Source organism: Equus caballus, chromosome 28 (assembly GCF_041296265.1).
Source record: "Equus caballus isolate H_3958 breed thoroughbred chromosome 28, TB-T2T, whole genome shotgun sequence".
NCBI classification, from domain to species: domain Eukaryota; kingdom Metazoa; phylum Chordata; class Mammalia; order Perissodactyla; family Equidae; genus Equus; species Equus caballus.
Window position 1 is genome coordinate 26,894,805 of NC_091711.1, and position 19,143 is coordinate 26,913,947.

At 37.3% G+C, this 19,143-nt stretch overlaps 1 protein-coding gene across 12 annotated transcripts in view; it reads left to right on the forward strand.

The window, feature by feature from the left end:
• CFAP54 (cilia and flagella associated protein 54) overlaps window positions 1-19,143 on the forward strand; it is a 301,315-nt gene that overhangs the window by 102,478 nt on the left and 179,694 nt on the right. For all 12 annotated transcript variants that reach the window (XR_011433771.1, XM_023631775.2, XM_070254526.1 and 9 more), the window contains 4 exons: window positions 7,013-7,141; window positions 9,254-9,368; window positions 11,374-11,463; window positions 12,174-12,300. Coding sequence is in view for 11 of the 12 variants with exons in the window: in XM_023631775.2 (XP_023487543.2) it covers window positions 7,013-7,141; window positions 9,254-9,368; window positions 11,374-11,463; window positions 12,174-12,300 (461 nt within the window). In the remaining variant the exon portion in view is untranslated. The remainder of the gene's footprint in view (window positions 1-7,012; window positions 7,142-9,253; window positions 9,369-11,373; window positions 11,464-12,173; window positions 12,301-19,143) is intronic.

The following is a 19,143-nucleotide window of genomic DNA, read 5'->3' on the forward strand; positions in this document are numbered from 1 at the left end:
CTGACTGGGTATCTTATCTTAGGCTGGGGGGAGAGGGATGGAAAGAGGGCATTTTATGGGACCTCATTCACCTCGGAAACAAGAAAGAACCCACAGACCAGAGGGGTAGAGGTAGGCTTATTTATCCTCGTTGTTCGACCTGAGGACCAGCATAATATGTTTCCTCAAAGGCTTTAGTTGACTGAATCCAGTGAATCTGCTGAAAGAAGGGCTGTATCTGTCTTCCTGTCTTATGTGGTCCTCACAGGACCCTTCTGATTTGGCCAAGGATCTGGAAGAATTCTTCATGGGTGGACTCATCTGATCCATCGCTTTAGTTGGAACTTAAGTTTGCTTCCATGGAGGTCTGACAACAGGGAGCCCTCTGCCCTCTACCGTAGCAAAGAGGGCGTGATTTGCTGCTGTTCATGGCCTGACCTTAGGAGCAGAAAATCCTAGTCCTTCCGTCACTCACTGGTTTACCACTGTTGGGGAGACCTTTATAACTGGTCTGTGTAGATGCTGAGGGAGCATAAACTATTAGCAGGAAGAGAAAAATAATAACTCACTTTGGGGGAGTCAGAACCCCAAGCAGGAAGAGCAGGCCACACATCAAAATAATTGAGTTACTCTCACCATGTTGAAAAACACCACAGGTGACTTACGGAGGTCTGGAGGTAGAAAGGAAATAAGCTCCCTGAGTCTCAGGCAGGATTAATGTAAGAACATTTGTATAGACACATGTTGGTGAAATTCCTAAAACCCAAGGATAAGGGCAAACATTAAAGTTCTGAGACCCGAAGAACAGGTTATCTGCAATGGAAAGAGAATCAATTAGCTTCAAACTTTTTATCAGCAGTGCTAGACGTTAAAATACTGGAGCAACGTTTGTAGAATCCTGAGGGAAAAAGACCTAGGTCCAAAAATTAATAACCAGGAAAGATAGCATTCATTTATGAGGGCAAAATAAACATTTTCAGAAGTGCAGGCATGTAGAAGGTATTCTGCTCATGTACTTATCTGAGAAAAACACTTGAGGAAATACTCTATCAAATGACAGTTGGTTCAGAACAGAAATCCCAAGATAGGGACAGACAAAAAGGAGTGGAATAATGGGAGCAATGAATCTTGCAATACATGTATTATTAAAATTAAATAGATAATAATGGTGTGACTAGGACTTTGTAATATAAATGCTAAGTAGGGACTCTTGAAATAGAAGAATCATCCTTGAAAGAAAAACTTGTCAGTAACCTAGAACTAAAACCTCCATCCTGTTTGGGGTCAAGGGAGGGGTGAGCAGGTAGAGATTCTTGTTGCACTGTTGTGTGTTTTTAAAAAATATATATAGTATAAAATTATTATTTTGGGGATAGAATATATATATATTTAAAGATGACTCAGAGGAGTATGTAGCTGTGAACAGAACTTTAAAGCACAGTAGGACTTGTAAATTGACAGAAAGGAAAAATAAACAAAGGAATGATGAGGAAAAATGGCTAGTTCAGCAAAAGTCAGAAGGCAGCAAAAGAGATAATATTTAAGATGGAAGGAATAAAATCAAGTATATTAATTACCTCACTAAGCATGAATGAACTCAGAAGACAGAGACTGCTGGATGGGTTAAAAAGTGAGGTTCAAATGGATATATTTCAAGAAACAGTCGTAACACAAAGTGACAAACACTGGTTGAGAAATAAATGGATAGACAAAGGTACTGGGAAAATGAGAACAAAAATGAAGGAGGAGCGGCAATTTTCGTATCTGAGAGAGCAGAATTCAGGGCCCAAAACGTTACTGAGGACAAAGAGAGGCCTTACGTAGCGTTCTTCAAATCTGTTCTGTCTGATCGCCCTTCTTTGCTCCTGGACAGCATCTGGTCACTTTCTGGTCTTGGGACAGTCTTGCTGTCAAGTATTAAATATCGAGTCTGAATTAAAACAAAACTTGAATTTTTTTACAAGAGCAAATTAAAGGAGAAAAGTAATTAAATGACATGAAAAATGCTACAAGGCATTTGATAACACGTAGCAATCTTTCCTCATAAAATTTCTAAATAAGTTAGGAAGGGAAGGAAGCTATTGACTAATGGTGAAGACATTTACCAAAATTTTAGAGCAAATATCATATTAAATGGCAAATTTATGAAGCCATTTCCTTAAAAATCAGGCACAGGAGATGCTGACTGTTAAAGTATGAATCATTATTTGTAGAGATTCTGTCTTATGCAATAGATAAAGATATGAAATAATTTTATAATATTAGAAAAGTATAATTTATCTTTAATTGTAAAGGTCTCAAAAGCTCATGAGAAGATAGTTAAAAATTACTAGAACTAAAGAGAATTTATAAAGTGGTTATATGTAAGACACCTACAAATTGATTTTTTTTTAATACTAGCACTAACTAGTTAGAAATTGAGAGCGGAAAATACACCACTTATAATACACAGTATTTTAGCTTAACAGAATGTTAAAGGACCTAAATAAAAGAACTGTGAAATCTTACTGAAGGACACAAAATAAGATCTGAACACATGGCAGGCCACACCAAGTTCATGAATAGGAAGACTTACTGACATAGAAATATAAGGCCTTCCTAAAATAATATTTAAATGTAATGCAGTTCTAATGAGAATCCCAATGAGGTTTCTCTGAAACTGATTTGAATAATTTAAAATTTCTCACTAGATGTTAAAATTTACCATAAAGCCACTTCAATAAAAAATAATGTTGACAGAGTAATGGGCAAATAGTTCAGCGGAATAGAATAGAGAGTCCAGGAATAGCCAGCTCCTGGCCTACAGAAGAATTTAACATATGACAAAGGTGGAATTTAGATTCATTGAGAAAATGATAATTTATTGTAATAGTTTATTTAATAAAGGTGCTGATATAACTGATTGTTCATCTAAAGATAAATTCAGAGCCCTACCTTACACCATAAACAAAATCAAGCCCAGATGGATTCAAGGATATTTGTATGGTCAGGGGAGACCTTTTTCAATAAGGCACAGAATCAAAAGATACGCTGAAAAAGATAAATAGATTACATGATAATTAAAAATATTTTTTATGGCAAGACACTATAAACAAAGCTTAAAGGCAAATATTAAAAAATATATGACAGATATAGGATTATTAACACTGATCACCTCAGGGAGTAATCAGTGAGAAAATATGAAATAATTTTACAGTTTGGGAAAAGAAGAATCAGATTTATTTCTAATTATGGAGGATATGATTAAGTGTTTCAGTCACCTTAAAAAGTGGAGCATTAAACATTTACCAGAGGATGAATGGCTATCTTCTGAGGTTGGAGAGAAGCCATTGAAGGACTTCAAACCTGGAGATGACATAATGAGATTTGCACTTAAGAAAAAAGAAATTCTTCTGGTTGTACAACAGCAGCTAGTAATTAGAGAGAGAGAAACCTGAGGCAGGGAATGAGTTAGAAGGTGAGAGATGATAAACTAAAATAGTATGGAAAAGTGGGAGAGAGAATTGAAAGGCTTCAAGAGTTATTTATGAGATAGAATTGAGAACCTAGAAACCTATTGAGTATGGGGAGACAAAGGAAGGAGAAGGAAGAGTCAATAGTCATCCAGCTATCTGTCCTGGGCAGTGGGGTGAATACAGTGCTATGTGTTGAACCCTGAATGGGCAGTAATATTGTGTGGGAAAGAACTAAAAGAAAATGAGTTTTGAATATATTGAACCTTGGGACCTGTAGGATATCCAAAGTGGTGCCCATTATATCATTGGACCTATTGGCTTGGAGTTCAGGAGAGGCCCAATGCGTATAAAGACAAAGGAGTCCTTTGTATATGGACTCGATTGAAGCAATAGAAACAGGTGATATTATTACCTGGGGACAGTGTGTAGATGGAGAAAGGAAGAGAATTATTTAAGAATCTCAAGGGTGCACTTAGTCCAAGGGGCCAGTCCTGCTTCTAGAAGGCAAGAGGAAGAATTGGAGAGTCGATTAGTCCAAAGCTGTTTTGTCATTTCTACCCCATCTCCAACCTCAAGAATCTTCCTGCTGCTGTTAGTTCTGTCATTGTCACATGGCGTAACCATTGAAAGCAGGGGAGCCCCACACAATCCGAAGCACCCCTTTCCATTTCCAATGCTGCAATTACACACACATTAATTGGTGTTAAGCTGGGCTAAAAGTGCACCTTCCAAGGTTACTCATTTTAGAATATATTCATCTGCTTTCCCTTTTGCCCCCTAAATCCTTCCATCAATGAGTATTTCCAGGAAAGGGGTATCTTTCAAATAAGAAAAGGCCAGATTACATGCTCTTTCCAAGGCACTGGACAGCTACTCACTTTGTATTTAAATAACTAATAGCAGCTGCTGTGGTGTTTCTCCCAGAACAAAGAAACTCTATTCAAGCTAGTGTGTTCCTTGCAACTTGCCAATAGTGACTTCTGCTAAAAACCAACCAACCAACCAAACGACAATTCTGTTTATCCACAACATGTGCCTGTTAATGGGAGGAGCCAGGAGAGGGAAAGGATGGAGATCTGGGAGAGGAGGGAGGGATCGCTAGAGCCGGATCCCTGAGGTGGCAGGAGGCAGTGGGATCTGAGCATGCGCGGGAGGGGTTAGTCCAGACAGGAGAGTCTCCTCTTCCCCCTTACAGGAGGGAAGGATGGTTGCAGCCACAGGTAGGTTTGTGCACAGGGGATAAGGTCGTTCCCCTACATTTTCTCTGTGGAAAGGAAGCAAGGCCATTTGCTGAGAGTGAGGAGGTGGAGAGTAAGGGTGGGTTTCAGAGAATTGAGATGTTTGCAACCGCCCCCGTGGAAGATGAGAGAGAGCAATGACCTAGAATAAGTAGGGTTTCCGACCAGCATTTGGGGGCTGGTGGAGGCTGAAGTTCTTGAATTCACATTCCTCCCCTCTCTGCCTTGTGCGATTTTTCTCTCCTGTAGCAGCCAGCAGCTTGGGGCTGGCTCTGCGTTTCCGCACTTGCCATGCATGCCTCCATTCCCTTTTCCCCCTTTGAGGAATCGTATTGAGAACCAACTGATGTTATTGTAGAAATGCCCCTGAATGTGTTCTGGACATTTTTCAAAAAGTAAAGTATGTATTAATGTCAGAATTTTGCTGTTAGAGGTAGTTCTGTCCCAAATTGATAGGCTGAGAACTGTCATTTCAGAAGCTTCTTCCAGCCTGACCAACAGTCCCAGAACCCTCCGCTAGCCCTGAGTTACAGGTCTCAGGTATTTATTTGATATAAACACAGTTTTAGATGGATTTTCTCTTAGGACATGTAAACCCCAATTAGTCAAGTGGCTCTATTTCTTTTCTCTGTTCTCTTTAGAAAGTTGGTAATCTTTTCAGATGGCTCAGTCTTTCTTCTTTAAGCAGCAGTGTTTTTTCTAAAAGTTGCCAGAATTCCAAATAAAGTGCCACTTCTGAGACATGTCATCTTAAATGTTTCATTATTTTTGCATTGTTTAAAAATTATTATGCTAAACATCTGGCATGGTCTTTTTATTTCTGTTCACCATTTGGTATGTTAAGTAGAATTGATTCTCTATTTTTCTTTTGATTGGAACAATTCTTTATCATTTAGTATTTTCTGCTGGCATGTTAAAACAAGGGGAAAAGATTGCACAGTTATCTATGAGCCTAGGACCTAAATATTTCGGAAAGCAAAGTTGGATGGAGTGGAAGCATTGATTCATTTCTGCTGTCTAATAACAAAACTTGTTCCTTCTAGTATCAATCTTACAATGAGATTGGACTGTTTTGCTTGTCATTCAAGGCCCTGCTTGACCTAACCACATCTACCCTTTCAAAATTTATTTCACCATTTTCCTCCCCACATTCTATTCTGCAGTCAGCGTTAGTTGAACACCATTGCCCTGGTCCCACAGAAACATTTCTGGTTCATAGCACCTTGCATTAGGAGGTCTTAGTTTTAAACAGCCACTCAATATATCTTTTCCTGCATAGGAAGTAACAGTTGTTACTTATCTTAAATATTAGGTTATTCAACTTAACAGAATACATCTACATATAACAAATTCATACAAACTCATTTATACGCTTAGAGAATTGCCCTGTGGGGTTTACAATGAATGTATCCCCTTGATGCGACCCTTCACTATAGCAGAGTCTGTGCAAATCAGATTGCTGGCCAGGGAAGCGTTCCTGGAGTTGATGCTAGAGCCCGGGTTTTAATGACCAGGTAAAGCTGGATAAATAGGCGGGAAAGCTGTTCTGAGAAATCCCTCAGCTGTAGGAAGGTATGAAGTTCCGAAATCACGGTGAGTATCAGGATTTATACTTGGCTCAATATTTTCTAAGTTTATAGAACAAGGAGATGAGTGGTGGAAGGTTACCCTAGCGAGGGAGGAAAGGACCAGGCTAGAGAAGGCCAAAGAATAACAACTAGTAACAAGGAATGTGGATGTGAGTGGCAGAGAAGGCCCTCCCCCTTCTTATGATGACAGTATCTACTTCCCCTAGGATTCATGGAGAATATTCTAGAAGCAGCTTATCTCTAGGCTACTCCATAACCAGAATGTCTTATAAATCAGTTACTGATATAAAAGCTCGCCTAAGACATCATGAGGTCAGTATTTGTGCCATTTCACATAGAAAGCAACTCATGGCAAGAGGCAGTGGTTATGTGGCCTTTAAGAATGCTTTTGTTTTAACATGGATCTTTTAAGTGGAAATATTTTTTTAACAGTTAACTTACTATATCAAAAGGTACATGGCTACATGTCCCAGAGATGTGGAGATTCATTATGGATGAGATCCCTGTTATTTGTTCTTTATTTAAAATAATGGAGTCATGCAGTTTTAATTTCAAGGAAATATGATCTGGAGGTAAACTTCCAGTTTCTTTAACAAAAACAGAGGAGTTCTTAGACCCAAAGCATTAGTAAGACTTATGAATTTATGAAAGATGAATTTATGAAATTTATGCATCTATGAAAGATGATGCATGACACTTGGAAATAGACAAGAATTTCCAACGGAGATAATTAATAAATATTTTTACTTAGATTCTGCGTTTATGGAAGGAACATGAACTGGCAGTAATGATTATAAATTATGGAAAAAAGATGTTGGACATCACTTCAAAGTGCAAATCTCTTTTTGGGCCTGCTGACCAAGAAGAAGTGCAAGAGGAGGTGATTATTTTTTGGTTCTCATCTTTGAACATTTTTTTGGTTCAGTCTTTTTAGGGTCATGTATTATTAGTAAACATGTTAGAAAAATTGATCAGGGGCCAGCCCCGTGGCCGATTGGTTAAGTTCGCACGCTCTGCTTTGGTGGTCCAGGCTTTTGCCGGTTCGGATCCTGGGCACGGACGTGGCACCGCTGGGCACTGCTTGGCACCGCTCGGCACTGCTGAGGCGGCATCCCACATGCCACAACTAGAAGGACCCACAACAAGAATGTACAAGTATGTACCGGGAGGGCTTTGGGGAGAAAAAGGAAAAAAGTAAAATCTTTAAAAATAAAGAAAACTGATCATTTTTAAATTTGTTATATTTACATAAAAGAATAATATATAGTGAATAGCTTCTTTTTTTCTTTTTCTTTTAATTGTGGTCAAGAAAATGAAAAGGAGTCTATGCTAGAAGGCTGAGTAGTCCCATATCATTAGTTAGTTGATCATTAGTAAGGTGTTGATAGAAAGCTTTCTACACCCAGTTGGACATCAGACTAAAAGCTCTCTAAAGTCTCTTCTAAATTTAAGATTTATTATTCTGTGTGGGTCACCGAGTGTAGTGAAAACATGTCAGGGCTTTTTTTTTTTAAAGATTTTATTTTTTTTCCTTTTTCTCCCCAAAGCCCCCCAGTACATAGTTGTATATTCTTCGTTGTGGGTCCTTCTAGTTGTGGCATGTGGGACGCTGCCTCAGCGTGGCTTGATGAGCAGTGCCATGTCCGCGCCCAGGATTCGAACCAACAAAACACTGGGCCGCCTGCAGTGGGGTGCCCGAACTTAACCACTCGGCCACGGGGCCAGCCCCCATGTCAGAGCTTTTTGCTGTGTTCAAAGTAGATTTCCTAAACTCATTGTGACACTTGAATTGTCTTCTTTATGAGACAGCTAATGGTTGAGACTGCTTTTTAATATCTACCTCCCAAGCGTGGGTCTTACTAGAACCTGTTTTATTGCCTTTCCTTGAAACTATGCAGTTATATGTTTTTGTAGATCAAATTTTGAAATGTTGCTTAGTTGATCAGCTTTCCAAGGTGCACTAGGAATTGCTTAAAGCCCGTTCAGTGACTGGGTGGGATAGAGACTATTACCCCCAAGCCTGTTTCAACTGGAGTAGCTCCATTTCTATCTCTATTATATGTTGAGTTTCCAAGTAAGTGTTTGTTTGCCACAAAAAGCTTTAAAAATCATCACTATTTTACTGAATGAATTTTTTAGCCATAATACTTTTTTGGGGGGAGGGGGTTGTCTAGAGAAGGTTTTGAATAAGCTGGAGGCAATTTGAGAGTTTGTTTCACCGAGTGTTGTTCACTCTGAGTCCGTCAGCCAGCCCCTTTATATCACCCAGGCTTGACTCAGCCCCTTGTCCCATCACATAGTTGTAGGACAGGGCCCTTTGCCTCTTTCCTTGGACTGAGAAGCTCATACCTAATTTATAAGAGTCAGAAATTGTTATAGCCACTCAAGGTCTCTTTGAGCCTAAAGGGACTTGGGGGATGTTTTTTCTTTTTTGGAGAACAGGAGACATTAACTGGTCAGTTCTCAGGCTCAGATGGCCGAAAACATGGTGGAGAGCCTGAGCTAGACCTCCCAGTTCTTAATCCACTGATCTCTGATCCTGTTATGTTTCAATGAAAGGCAAAGCAGCAAAAGCAATTAGCTTAGTTCTAAAGAAGCTCCTTCTGGAAAAAGAAAGAAAAAGCAAACAGGGATGCGTTTCTGAGAGCAGCCTGGGAATTTTCTTTTGAGTATTTTTAGAGACATACTCTCTGCTGCTTTCAGAAGAGTACTGGGGGTGCTGGTTAGGGATTTGGAAGTTACTGGGAGGAAGGGAGAGGGAAGAGAAGAAATCTTTTGGTCAACCTCCAGAAAACACTTAGTACTGTGTCTGACATTTATTAAGAATGCAATAGCTATTATTAATTATTAACTCATATTGTTTAGCTGTGCAGATCATAGTTTTGTCTACCAAGTATGAAAGCATGAAAACATCAATTTAAGGAATGTTATTTGAAATGACAGTTGTTGATACATGTTGAAGTACTTTCTAACATTTAACCCATGTTTCTAGGGCTCTTCTAAGAAGTCTTGCAAGGCTAAGAAGCAACAGCAGATATTATTACCTGAAAAAATAAATGAACAGCTGGTCATTTTGGAGACACACCTACTCAAACTCACAAAGCAATGTAGTCTTTTTTTTTTTTCTTTCTATAAGCTTCTGTTTAGCATTATATTTTTTAAAATAAGAAAATAGTTTGTTAAAAGGACCGAGATGAGATTACCATTTGGTAAACCCTTTAAGGAATATACAGTGCTTTTCCGTTATGTCACTAATCCTAACAATACTCTATTAATATGGAATTACTCACAGCTTTTTACAGATGTGCCTCATAAAGATTAAGTGATTATTTAGGATTACATAGCTGGCTTGGATTTGAGTCTAAATCTTCTGATTCCAAAGTAGGATTTCTCAACCTCGACACTATTGCCAATTTGGGCCAGATAATTCTTTGTGATGGGGCACTGTCCTAGGCGTTGTGGATGTTGAGCAGCATCCCTGGCCTCTGTCCATAAATGCATAGCACACCATCCCCCCAGGTGACAACCAACTGGGAGGTAAATGTTGCCAATGTGTTGGGGAGGGGAGTGCAAAACCGAGAATCCCTGCTCTAAAGGCAAAAATGTAACTGAGAAATAAAGGGGTAGCATGAGGGGTGTTAATGTGTGAGTGATCTGAACCACAGTCTACTCAGGTGAAAGATTAGTTTGATTTTACGTCATTGTGCTGTATGGTAATTTCATATTAACACGAGTGGAATTTTGGAGTTTGGAAATCTGCTTAAGAAATTGATTTAATTTCTGGTGATGATAGGTATTATCACATTTTTTAAAAACAGGTACTTCAAATCTGGAAGAACAATGGGACCTAAATTTCTCTTAAGTAGAAGGCCCCACTTTTGCCCCTTGGCCTTTGGAGAACTGACTGTATTGGAGAATTTGTACCCCTCCCTCTCCTCTCTTACTGTGCACCTCAGATGTATCTGGGGGCTCAGATTGTTTCAGGATCCCTGACTGGAATCTCTCACTCTATTTTTATATGCTCCATGTCTGTTTCAAGCTGAATTTATGACTTGAACCCAATGCTCTATTATTCCCATAATCAGTAAACCTAGTTTTGGGGAAGTGGTAATTATCTGGCTACATATAAAAATTATAATTCCTTAAGAAGTAAAGTGTTTTAGAAATGTGAATTACTTATTTTCATATTATCAAAAAGCCCCAATTTACTAAGAAGCACCATGTAATTGTGCTAGCTAAACAGTAGATGCAATAACAAAACAATAATAAAAATAATAGTTTTAGGGGCTGGCCCCGTGGCCGAGTGGTTAAGTTCGCGCGCTCTGCTGCAGGCGGCCCAGTGTTTCGTTGGTTCGAATCCTGGGCGCGGACATGGCACTGCTCATCAGACCACGCTGAGGCAGCGTCCCACATGCCACAACTAGAAGGACCCACAACGAAGAATATACAACTATGTATGGGGGGGCTTTGGGGAGAAAAAGGAAAAAATAAAATCTTTAAAAAAAAAATAAAAGTAATAGTTTTATACAGTACTTTCTGTTTGCCGGGAACTATTTTAAGTGTTTTATTCATATTAAAACCCATAGAACCCTTAAATAACAACCACAAGAAGAAGGTACTATTATTTTCCCTGTTGTAAAGATAAGGCAATGGAGGCACAGAGAAGCTGAGTAACTTCCCAAGGTCTCGTAACTAAAAAGCGACAGGGTTAGAGTTTGCACCCAGGCAGCCTGGCTGAGTGTGTGTGTTCTATACTTTACTGAGTTTTAAAGATAATTTTGTAAAAATGGAGTTAATATAATTGGTAGGTTTCTGAGTCTGGGGTTTGCTGATACCCGACAGCTGATGAATAAGAGAGACTCATGCCTTGGAAATTCTTCACCTATGTGGCGGTGGACTCCTTGGCTTTTAGCAGAAGAAAATGAAAGGAAAATAATTGAGATTATTGGATTGTTTTAATCTCCAAAATATGATCTAATTGATATTTTAAGTCACATAATTTAGGACGAATACTTGGGAATTTTTCTTTTTTCATCCCTTCCAAAGAATTTTCAGTTTTGATTATTGATGTTAAGCAGAACGTACAACTTATTATTTTTTTTTTAACCTTAGATGTTACAACTGAACTCTCAGGAACAGAGGACCCTATATTTCTTTACCCTATAGTTTTAAATTGGTCAGTCAAAGGTGCTGTGAGAGAAGGTAGGTGGCCTAAATGCATACATGCTGTTTACTTGACTTACTGTGGAAGATCATTTATTCCGGGGATTCTGTTGTTGTTTTTCTGCTTAAAGATTTCACCCTTCTAGGCAGAAGATTTTAGGTTCTTACTCATTCAGAGTAGTGCAGAATCTTGATCGTCAAGTAATGAAAGAGACCTGATAAAGAGGTCTCTTCAAATTAAATAAGTACCTGATTTAAAATCTGGAAAGACAGAATCTTGATGGTTGCTTGTTTTTGATAATAAATGGTGTTATTATGAAGCTTACAAAAAACAAGGGAATTAAAAAATGTGTTAGTGATCTTTAAGTTCAGCTATGAAGAAAGAACAACATTATTGCTTGGCTCAGAATAAAATATAATAAAAATTAGGATGACTACTTATTTTGATAATTGTCAACAATATTTTCCCCAACTAGTTAGGTATACAGTAGAGACAATGTTTATGAACTCTTTCTTAACACTGAGATATTTGGAAAATAATGAAATATAGACCATAAAGGATAAATTTGATCTTAGAAAAATAATAATTCTCACCATATTTACTCATATATTTTTTTAAAAGTGAGAAATCTAAAAAGCAGGTTAGTAAACTTGCCTGTTGGAACAAAATGACTTTTAGCAATGGTAACGTTTCAGCACCAATAACTTGGTATATTGGTAACTATATATGAACTTCTTTGTTTTCACAGTTATGAAATTTAAGCAGAGACCTAGATTCCTGGAATTCTTTACACAAATTATGCTAAAATGTATGAATGATGAAAAATTTCACCTTATGGTGGAGATAACAAATCCTATCCATGACTTCTTGAAAAGGTACTCATAATATCTATTTTATTAATATTAACAATTTTGATTTTTTTAATTTAACAACATTGTCACTTTAAGATATGTAAAGTGCGTGAAAAAGAGGGTGGTGTATATACAGGTGCAGTAGTCACCTGGGAGAGAGTGAGGATTTGTGTCTATGCGTCTAAACAAATAAATAACTAAACGTAGAAATATTTATACAATGGAACTAAAGAATAAGAATAGAGCATGTTCATATTTCTAGGAAGAACTAGATTAGGCCTTTTGCTATTGAGTTAGGATGGATAATGGCATCTCCAGGCCATCAGCTCCCCTCACACAGGGTTTTTGGTCCAGTTTTGGTTATTTACCATGCTTTTCTAATTCCCCTATAGTAGCGAGCAGACACTTCTTGGGATTTGCATTTGTATATGTTAAGGGGGAGTTCTTTAAATAGAAGTAGTAAAACTTAAAGCTATCTCTTGTTCTGCAAGCCTGAATAATTCTCTTTGCCCCCAGAGAAAATTGTAGTGTCTTATGGCAGTTATGAGAGAGGCTGAAGGAATCCAACTTTTGTCCCAATAACTAGGCTTTACTTTCACCACTGGGCATAGCTCTATCTCATTTTAGTAATAGGAAACATCAATAACATGAGGTCTATTTAAAAAAAGGCAGCAGAAGAGAAACATTCTCATAAAAACGTACAGGAAAATATTCTTCCTAAAATAGGCACTTCCTTTATTAGAACAAGTGCTTGGAATATACGTGCTTTATATTTTCAAAAAAGAAAAGAGGAAATTGCTTCTATTAAATGAAGCAGGCCATGGTAATAAGAGAATTGGTCAGAATTAGAAAGTTCCATTAAATTAAAAAATAGCCAAAATTAGATGTTTAGAAGCTGTAAATAATATTCTTAATACCAAAGAAAATCAGAAGACACTTTCAGTGTGCAGTGACATTTGGAGGGCTGACTGTGGAGGTCCAGTCTAAGGATAACAGATATTCTGAAAGAAGAAGACAGAGTAAGAGTCTTAGAAGCATTGACCAGTGATTTAATAAAGCACCTGAGGTTGGAGATTGAGCAATATAAGTGGGTTCAAAACAAAGGTAATGATTCCAATTTTCAAGGCTGAGCAGATGTTTTAGGATGCTCTTCTCCAAGTCAAGGAACATAGACAAGAGGCAAACACAATACCGTGATTTCTACTTTGATAGTAATATCTATTTTCTTTTTATATTCATATGCTTAACATACTTTTGTACAAAATGTTTCTCATACTGCAACAGACAAATATGCAGCTGTATTTTCTTTCAATTTTATGGTTTCATGATTTATATTTAATGTTTTAATCTACATGGAATTAATTTTGGCATGGGGATTTAGATTAAACTTTAGGTTATTTTTCCCAGTTTATCAATTGTCCTGGTCACATTTAAAGAATAATCTCTTCATTACTTATTTTTTAATGCCACCATTTCACATTCAAAGTGGGTGATTCTACCTGTAACTCTTATAAATCACAATGAAGATATTTCATGAACTTTCATTTTCTATGTTACAAAGAGTCAAAGTATATGGCAATAACTGTTCAAAAGAAAAGGCTAATTTGACAGAAACATAACAATATTGAAAGAGTTTAACATGACTTTAAAAAAGACAGAAATAACAAGGACCTAGAAAATGTACATAATGTAATTAATACAATTAATTTAATATTTATAGCCAATTGAGCTAAACACATTTTGAAACACTCTTTAAATTAAAAAAAGGTAATATTTAATCTGTAAAATAAAGCTCAATAGATCACTCACACTAAAATTTGTAAAGACCACATTCTCTTACAGTACAATAAAACTGAAATTTTAAAACAAAATAAATTACTGGCATATATAATTATTGGATCTAAACAGAAACCTAACTAGAAGTATAGAGCTTTTTGAAAATAATGATGAGAAACTCTCATAGCAAATGTACTCAAAGCAGCAGTTAGAGACAAATTCTTAGCTTTAGAAGCTCCCATTACTAAACAAGAAAAATAAAACTAGCTGAACTTTTACTGAACTCAAGAAGTTAGAAAAATGACAAAATAAATCTAAGAAAGCAGAAAGAAGAAAATAAAAATTAAAAAATGAAAATCAATTATAAGTTGATTCTAGAATAGCCCAATTGATAACTGCTAGAGCTAGTTCTTTGAAGATACAAATAAATTAGATAAATTTCTGGCCAGCATAATAAGAAAAAGTCCAGTACAAGTAATCCAAAGAGAAAATAATCATAAATTTAGAAATGTTTTAACAAATATTAGATAACAGTATATAAAATTTAATGTGATTAAATTTGAAAATCTAAAGTGATGATAGTCTGGAAAAATTTTAATTATAAGAACTTATTGAAGCAGTAAAAAAATTTGGATAGCTCAATTTTTTTTAGGCTAGTTCTTTCATATTTTACAGGAACAGATCATTTTTGTTTTACATAAAGCTATTTCAGAACATGGGTATACATTTTCTTAGTAAATTTATCACAACAGGCTCTGATCACAGTTTTATAAAAAGAGAATAAAAAATGGAAAATTATGAATCAATCTTATTTAGCAGCATAAGAAACAAAAATTCAAAACAAAATACTAGCTTATAAGTTCAGCAGTGAAAATGTAGATTTTATTCTCAATATAAATATAGTAGGAAATTTGTAAGTATAGTCATCACCAGTAGTCACAGGAGCCTTTAATAGATACTAAAAAGTCATGTGCTGAAATTCAACAACCATTCCTGGCAAATTAAGATTAGAAGAATATTTTCTGTTAAAATGAGCTCTACAACCAGGAAAGCTATTATTGCTTCTGTCACCTAACATTTTTCTGAAAGTTCTTGCCAGTAATTAATATAAGAAATAGAAATTAGAACCCTTGGAATGACATCAGGAACATGGCTGTTCCTTTTATCTCTCCTCCTTTGCACTACAACTAAATGGTCATTCATTGATCAATGGAGGATACCACACAGCACAATGGGATGCCTGAAAGACCCATGCAGCTATACATCTGAAGGCGGATGGACTGCCCCCAGGGAGGTGGTAGAGATAGGTGAGCACTCCTCTGCCCCCCTAGACAGCCCTGTGCACACATGTGACCACTTTCCTGGCTGGCAGTAGTGCCCATAGTACCACTGCAGCTCCAAGAGTGGGAGCACACCTTGGGATGACTGTGGGAACAGGCGATGGCAGCTCTGAGCCCCCATGTGATCACTTTCTTATGCAGTGGGAGAGCCCACAGTGCTTCTGTGGTCCCAAGGAGTGGCCCTAGGCTCAGGCCCCTTGAGAAAGCCCTTCCTATCAAGCACAGTGGCAGTTGTGCCTGTAAGAAAAGGCAGTGGAGGATCTACATACCTGGGTGAATGATTTCCCAGTTGGCATGAATGACCATAGTACCACTGCAGCCCTGAAGATGGGAGCACATCTCTGCATGACTGTGGGAGCAGGCAGTGGCAGCCCTGAACACTCGTGTGATCACTTTCCCATCTGGTGGCAGAGCCCACAGTGCCTCTGCAGCCCCAAGGAGTGGCCTAGGATTGGACCCTGTGAGTAAGGCCTTCCCACCAAGCACAGCAGCCAGTGTGACCATAAGAAGAGGCAGCAGAAGATCTACACACCCAGGTGAATGCTTTCCTGGCTGGGGCAAGCACCCAAAACTTCCAGCAGACAAGGTGGGATCAGAAACACAGCTCCTGCTTCCCCCCAGCTGTAGCAGGTGGCATCTACAACCTAATGCTACCACAATGCCCTAGCAAAAGATTAGTTCATCAAACACCATGAAAAACTACAGCAATTCAGAGCAGAAGGAGAATGAGAATTCTCCAGAAATAAACCCTGAAGTCACAGAAATTTATAATCCAAATCACAGAGAATTCAAAATAGCTATCGTAAAGAAACTCAATGAGTTATAAGAAAACTCAGAAAGACAGTTCAGTGAGCTCAGGAATAAAATTAATGAGAAGAAGGAATGCTGTATCAAAGAGATTGAAACTATAAAAAAACCAAGCAGAAACTCTTGTAGTGAAAAGCACAATTAATGAAATAAAAAATAATCTAGAATCCTTAAAAAATAGAGCTGATTCTGTGGAGGAAAGAATTAGTGATTTAGAGGATAGAAATATAGAATTGCTTTAGGTGAAAGAGGAGAGAGAACTAAGAGTTTTTTAAAAATGAAGGCAATCTTTGAGAAATATCTGACTCAATTAGGAAAAGTAACATAAGGATGATAGGTATTCCAGAGGAAGAAAGGAGCAGAGAGCTTGTTCAGAGAATAATACCTGAGAATTTCCCAAGCCTGGGGAAAGAACTGGAGTTACAAACACACAAAGACAATAGAACTCCTAATTACATCAATGTTAAAAGACCTTCTCTAAGACATAGAATAGTAAAACTGGCACAAGTCAATGACAAAGGAAAAATATTAAGGGCAGCAACCCAGAAGAAAATAACCTACAAAGGAACCCCTATCAGGCTTTCAGCAGATTTCTCAGCAGAAACCTTACAGGCTAGGAGAGGATGGAATGATATATTCAAAGTACTGAAAGACAAAATCTTTCAGCCAAGAATACTCTATCCAGTGAAACTATCCTTCATATACAATGGAGAAATAAAAGCTCTCCCAGATAAACAAAAACTGAGGGAGTTCATCACCACTAGACTTCCCCTATAAGAAATGATTAAGGATGCGTTCACATCTGAAACAAAAAGGCAAAGATCTCAAAAAGTTTTGAGCAAGGCTATAAATAGACAGACAAAATCAGAAAACTACAGCTCTCTTTTAGAACAGGTAAGCAAATACTTAACCATAACTTAAAAGACAAAGAGAAGGAAAGCATCAAAAGAAACTATAAACACTTCAACTTAGTCACAAACTCAAAGGCAAAACAGAATAATTTGTAGTAACAATAACTCGGGGAAAATGAAAGGGATGGAACCTGCTTAGGCTAATGCAGATAAGAGGCTATCAGAAAATGGATTCTCTTATCTATGAGATCTTTTATACAAACCTTAATGTAACCACTAGAAAAAAAATCAGAGCAGAACCACAATTCATAAAAAAAGAAAGAACTGAGAAAACCTCCACAGAAAACCTCCAAAATGAAGTGTCAGTCAGAAATACAAAGGAAGAGAAACAATGGAAATATAGAACAACCAGAAAACAAGAGATAAAAATGGCAGTATTAAGCCCTTATATATCAATAATCACTCTACATGTAAATGAGTTGAATTCTCCAATCAAAAGACACAGAGTGGTTGGACAGATTAAAAAACAAGACCCAACAATATGCTGCCTCCAGGAAACACATCTCAGCTCTAAAGACAAACACAGGCTCAGAGTGAGAGGATGAAAGATGATACTCCGAGCAAATGGCAAACAAAAGAAAGCAGGCGTTGCTATATTTAGACAATGCAGACTTCAAGATAAAAAAGAAAATGAGAGACAAAGAGGGACAGTATATAATCATAAAAGGGACTTTCCACCGAGAGGACATAACACTTATGAATATGTAAGCACCTAACACAGGAGCACCAAAGTATATAAAACAACTGTTAACAGAGCTAAAGGGAGAAATTAACAACAATGCAGTAATAGTAGGGCACCTCAACACCCCACTTACATCAATGGATAGATCATCCAGACAGAAAGTCAACAAGGAAATAGTGGATTTAAATGAAACACTTGATCAGATGGACTTAGAGCATTCCATCCAAAAACAACAGCATACACATTCTTCTCAACTGCACATGGAACATTCTCAAAGACAGACCATATGTTGGGAAACAAGGCAAGGCTCAAGAAATTTAAGAAGATTGAAATCATGTCAAGCATCTTTTCCAACCACAGTGATTTGAAACTAGAAATCAGCTACAAGAAAAAAGCTGGGAAAGTGACAAATATGTGGAGAGTAAACAGCATGCTACCGAACAACCATTGGATCAATGAAGAAATTTAAAAATACCTGGAGACAAATGAAAATGAATGTACAGCATACCAACTCTATGGGCTACAGCAAAAGCAGTTCTAAGAGGGAAATTCATAGCAATTCAGGCCCACCTCAACAAAAAGAAAAGTCTCAAATAAGTAATCTTAAAGTACACTTAACAGACTAGAAAAGAAAAAACAAACAAAGCCCAAAGTCAGCAGGAGAGAATAATATAAATTAGAGCAGAAATAAATGCATAGAGACTGAAAAAACAGTAGAAAGGATCAGTGAAACTAGGAGCTGGTTCTTTGAGAAGATAAAAAAATTGACAAACCCTTAGCCAGACTCACCAAGAAAAAAAGAGTATGGAAAACAGTACAGAGTTTTCTCGAAAAATTAAAAATAAAAATACCATATGATCCAGCTGTCCTGCTACTGGGTATTTGTGCAAAGAACTTGAAATCAACAATTCAAAAGATTTGTGCACACCTATGTTTATTGCAGCATTACTCACAATAGCCAAGATGTGGAAGCAACCCAGTGCCCATCAACTGATGACTAGATAAAAAAGATGTGGTATATATATATATACAATGGAATATACTCAGCCATAAAAAAGGCAAAACCATCCCTTTTGCAACAACATGGATGGACCTTGAGGGTATTCTGTTAAGTGAAATAAGCCAGACAGAGAAAGACAAACACCACATAATTTCACTCATATGTGGAAGATAAACACATGGACAAAGAGAACAATTAGTGGTTACCAGAGGGGGAGGGGGTGGGATATTGGACAAAAGGAGTAAATGTATATGGTGACGGATGAAAATTAGACTATTGGTGGTGAGTATGATGCAGTCTATACAAAAACTCATAAATAATGTACACCTGAAATTTCACAATGTTATAAAC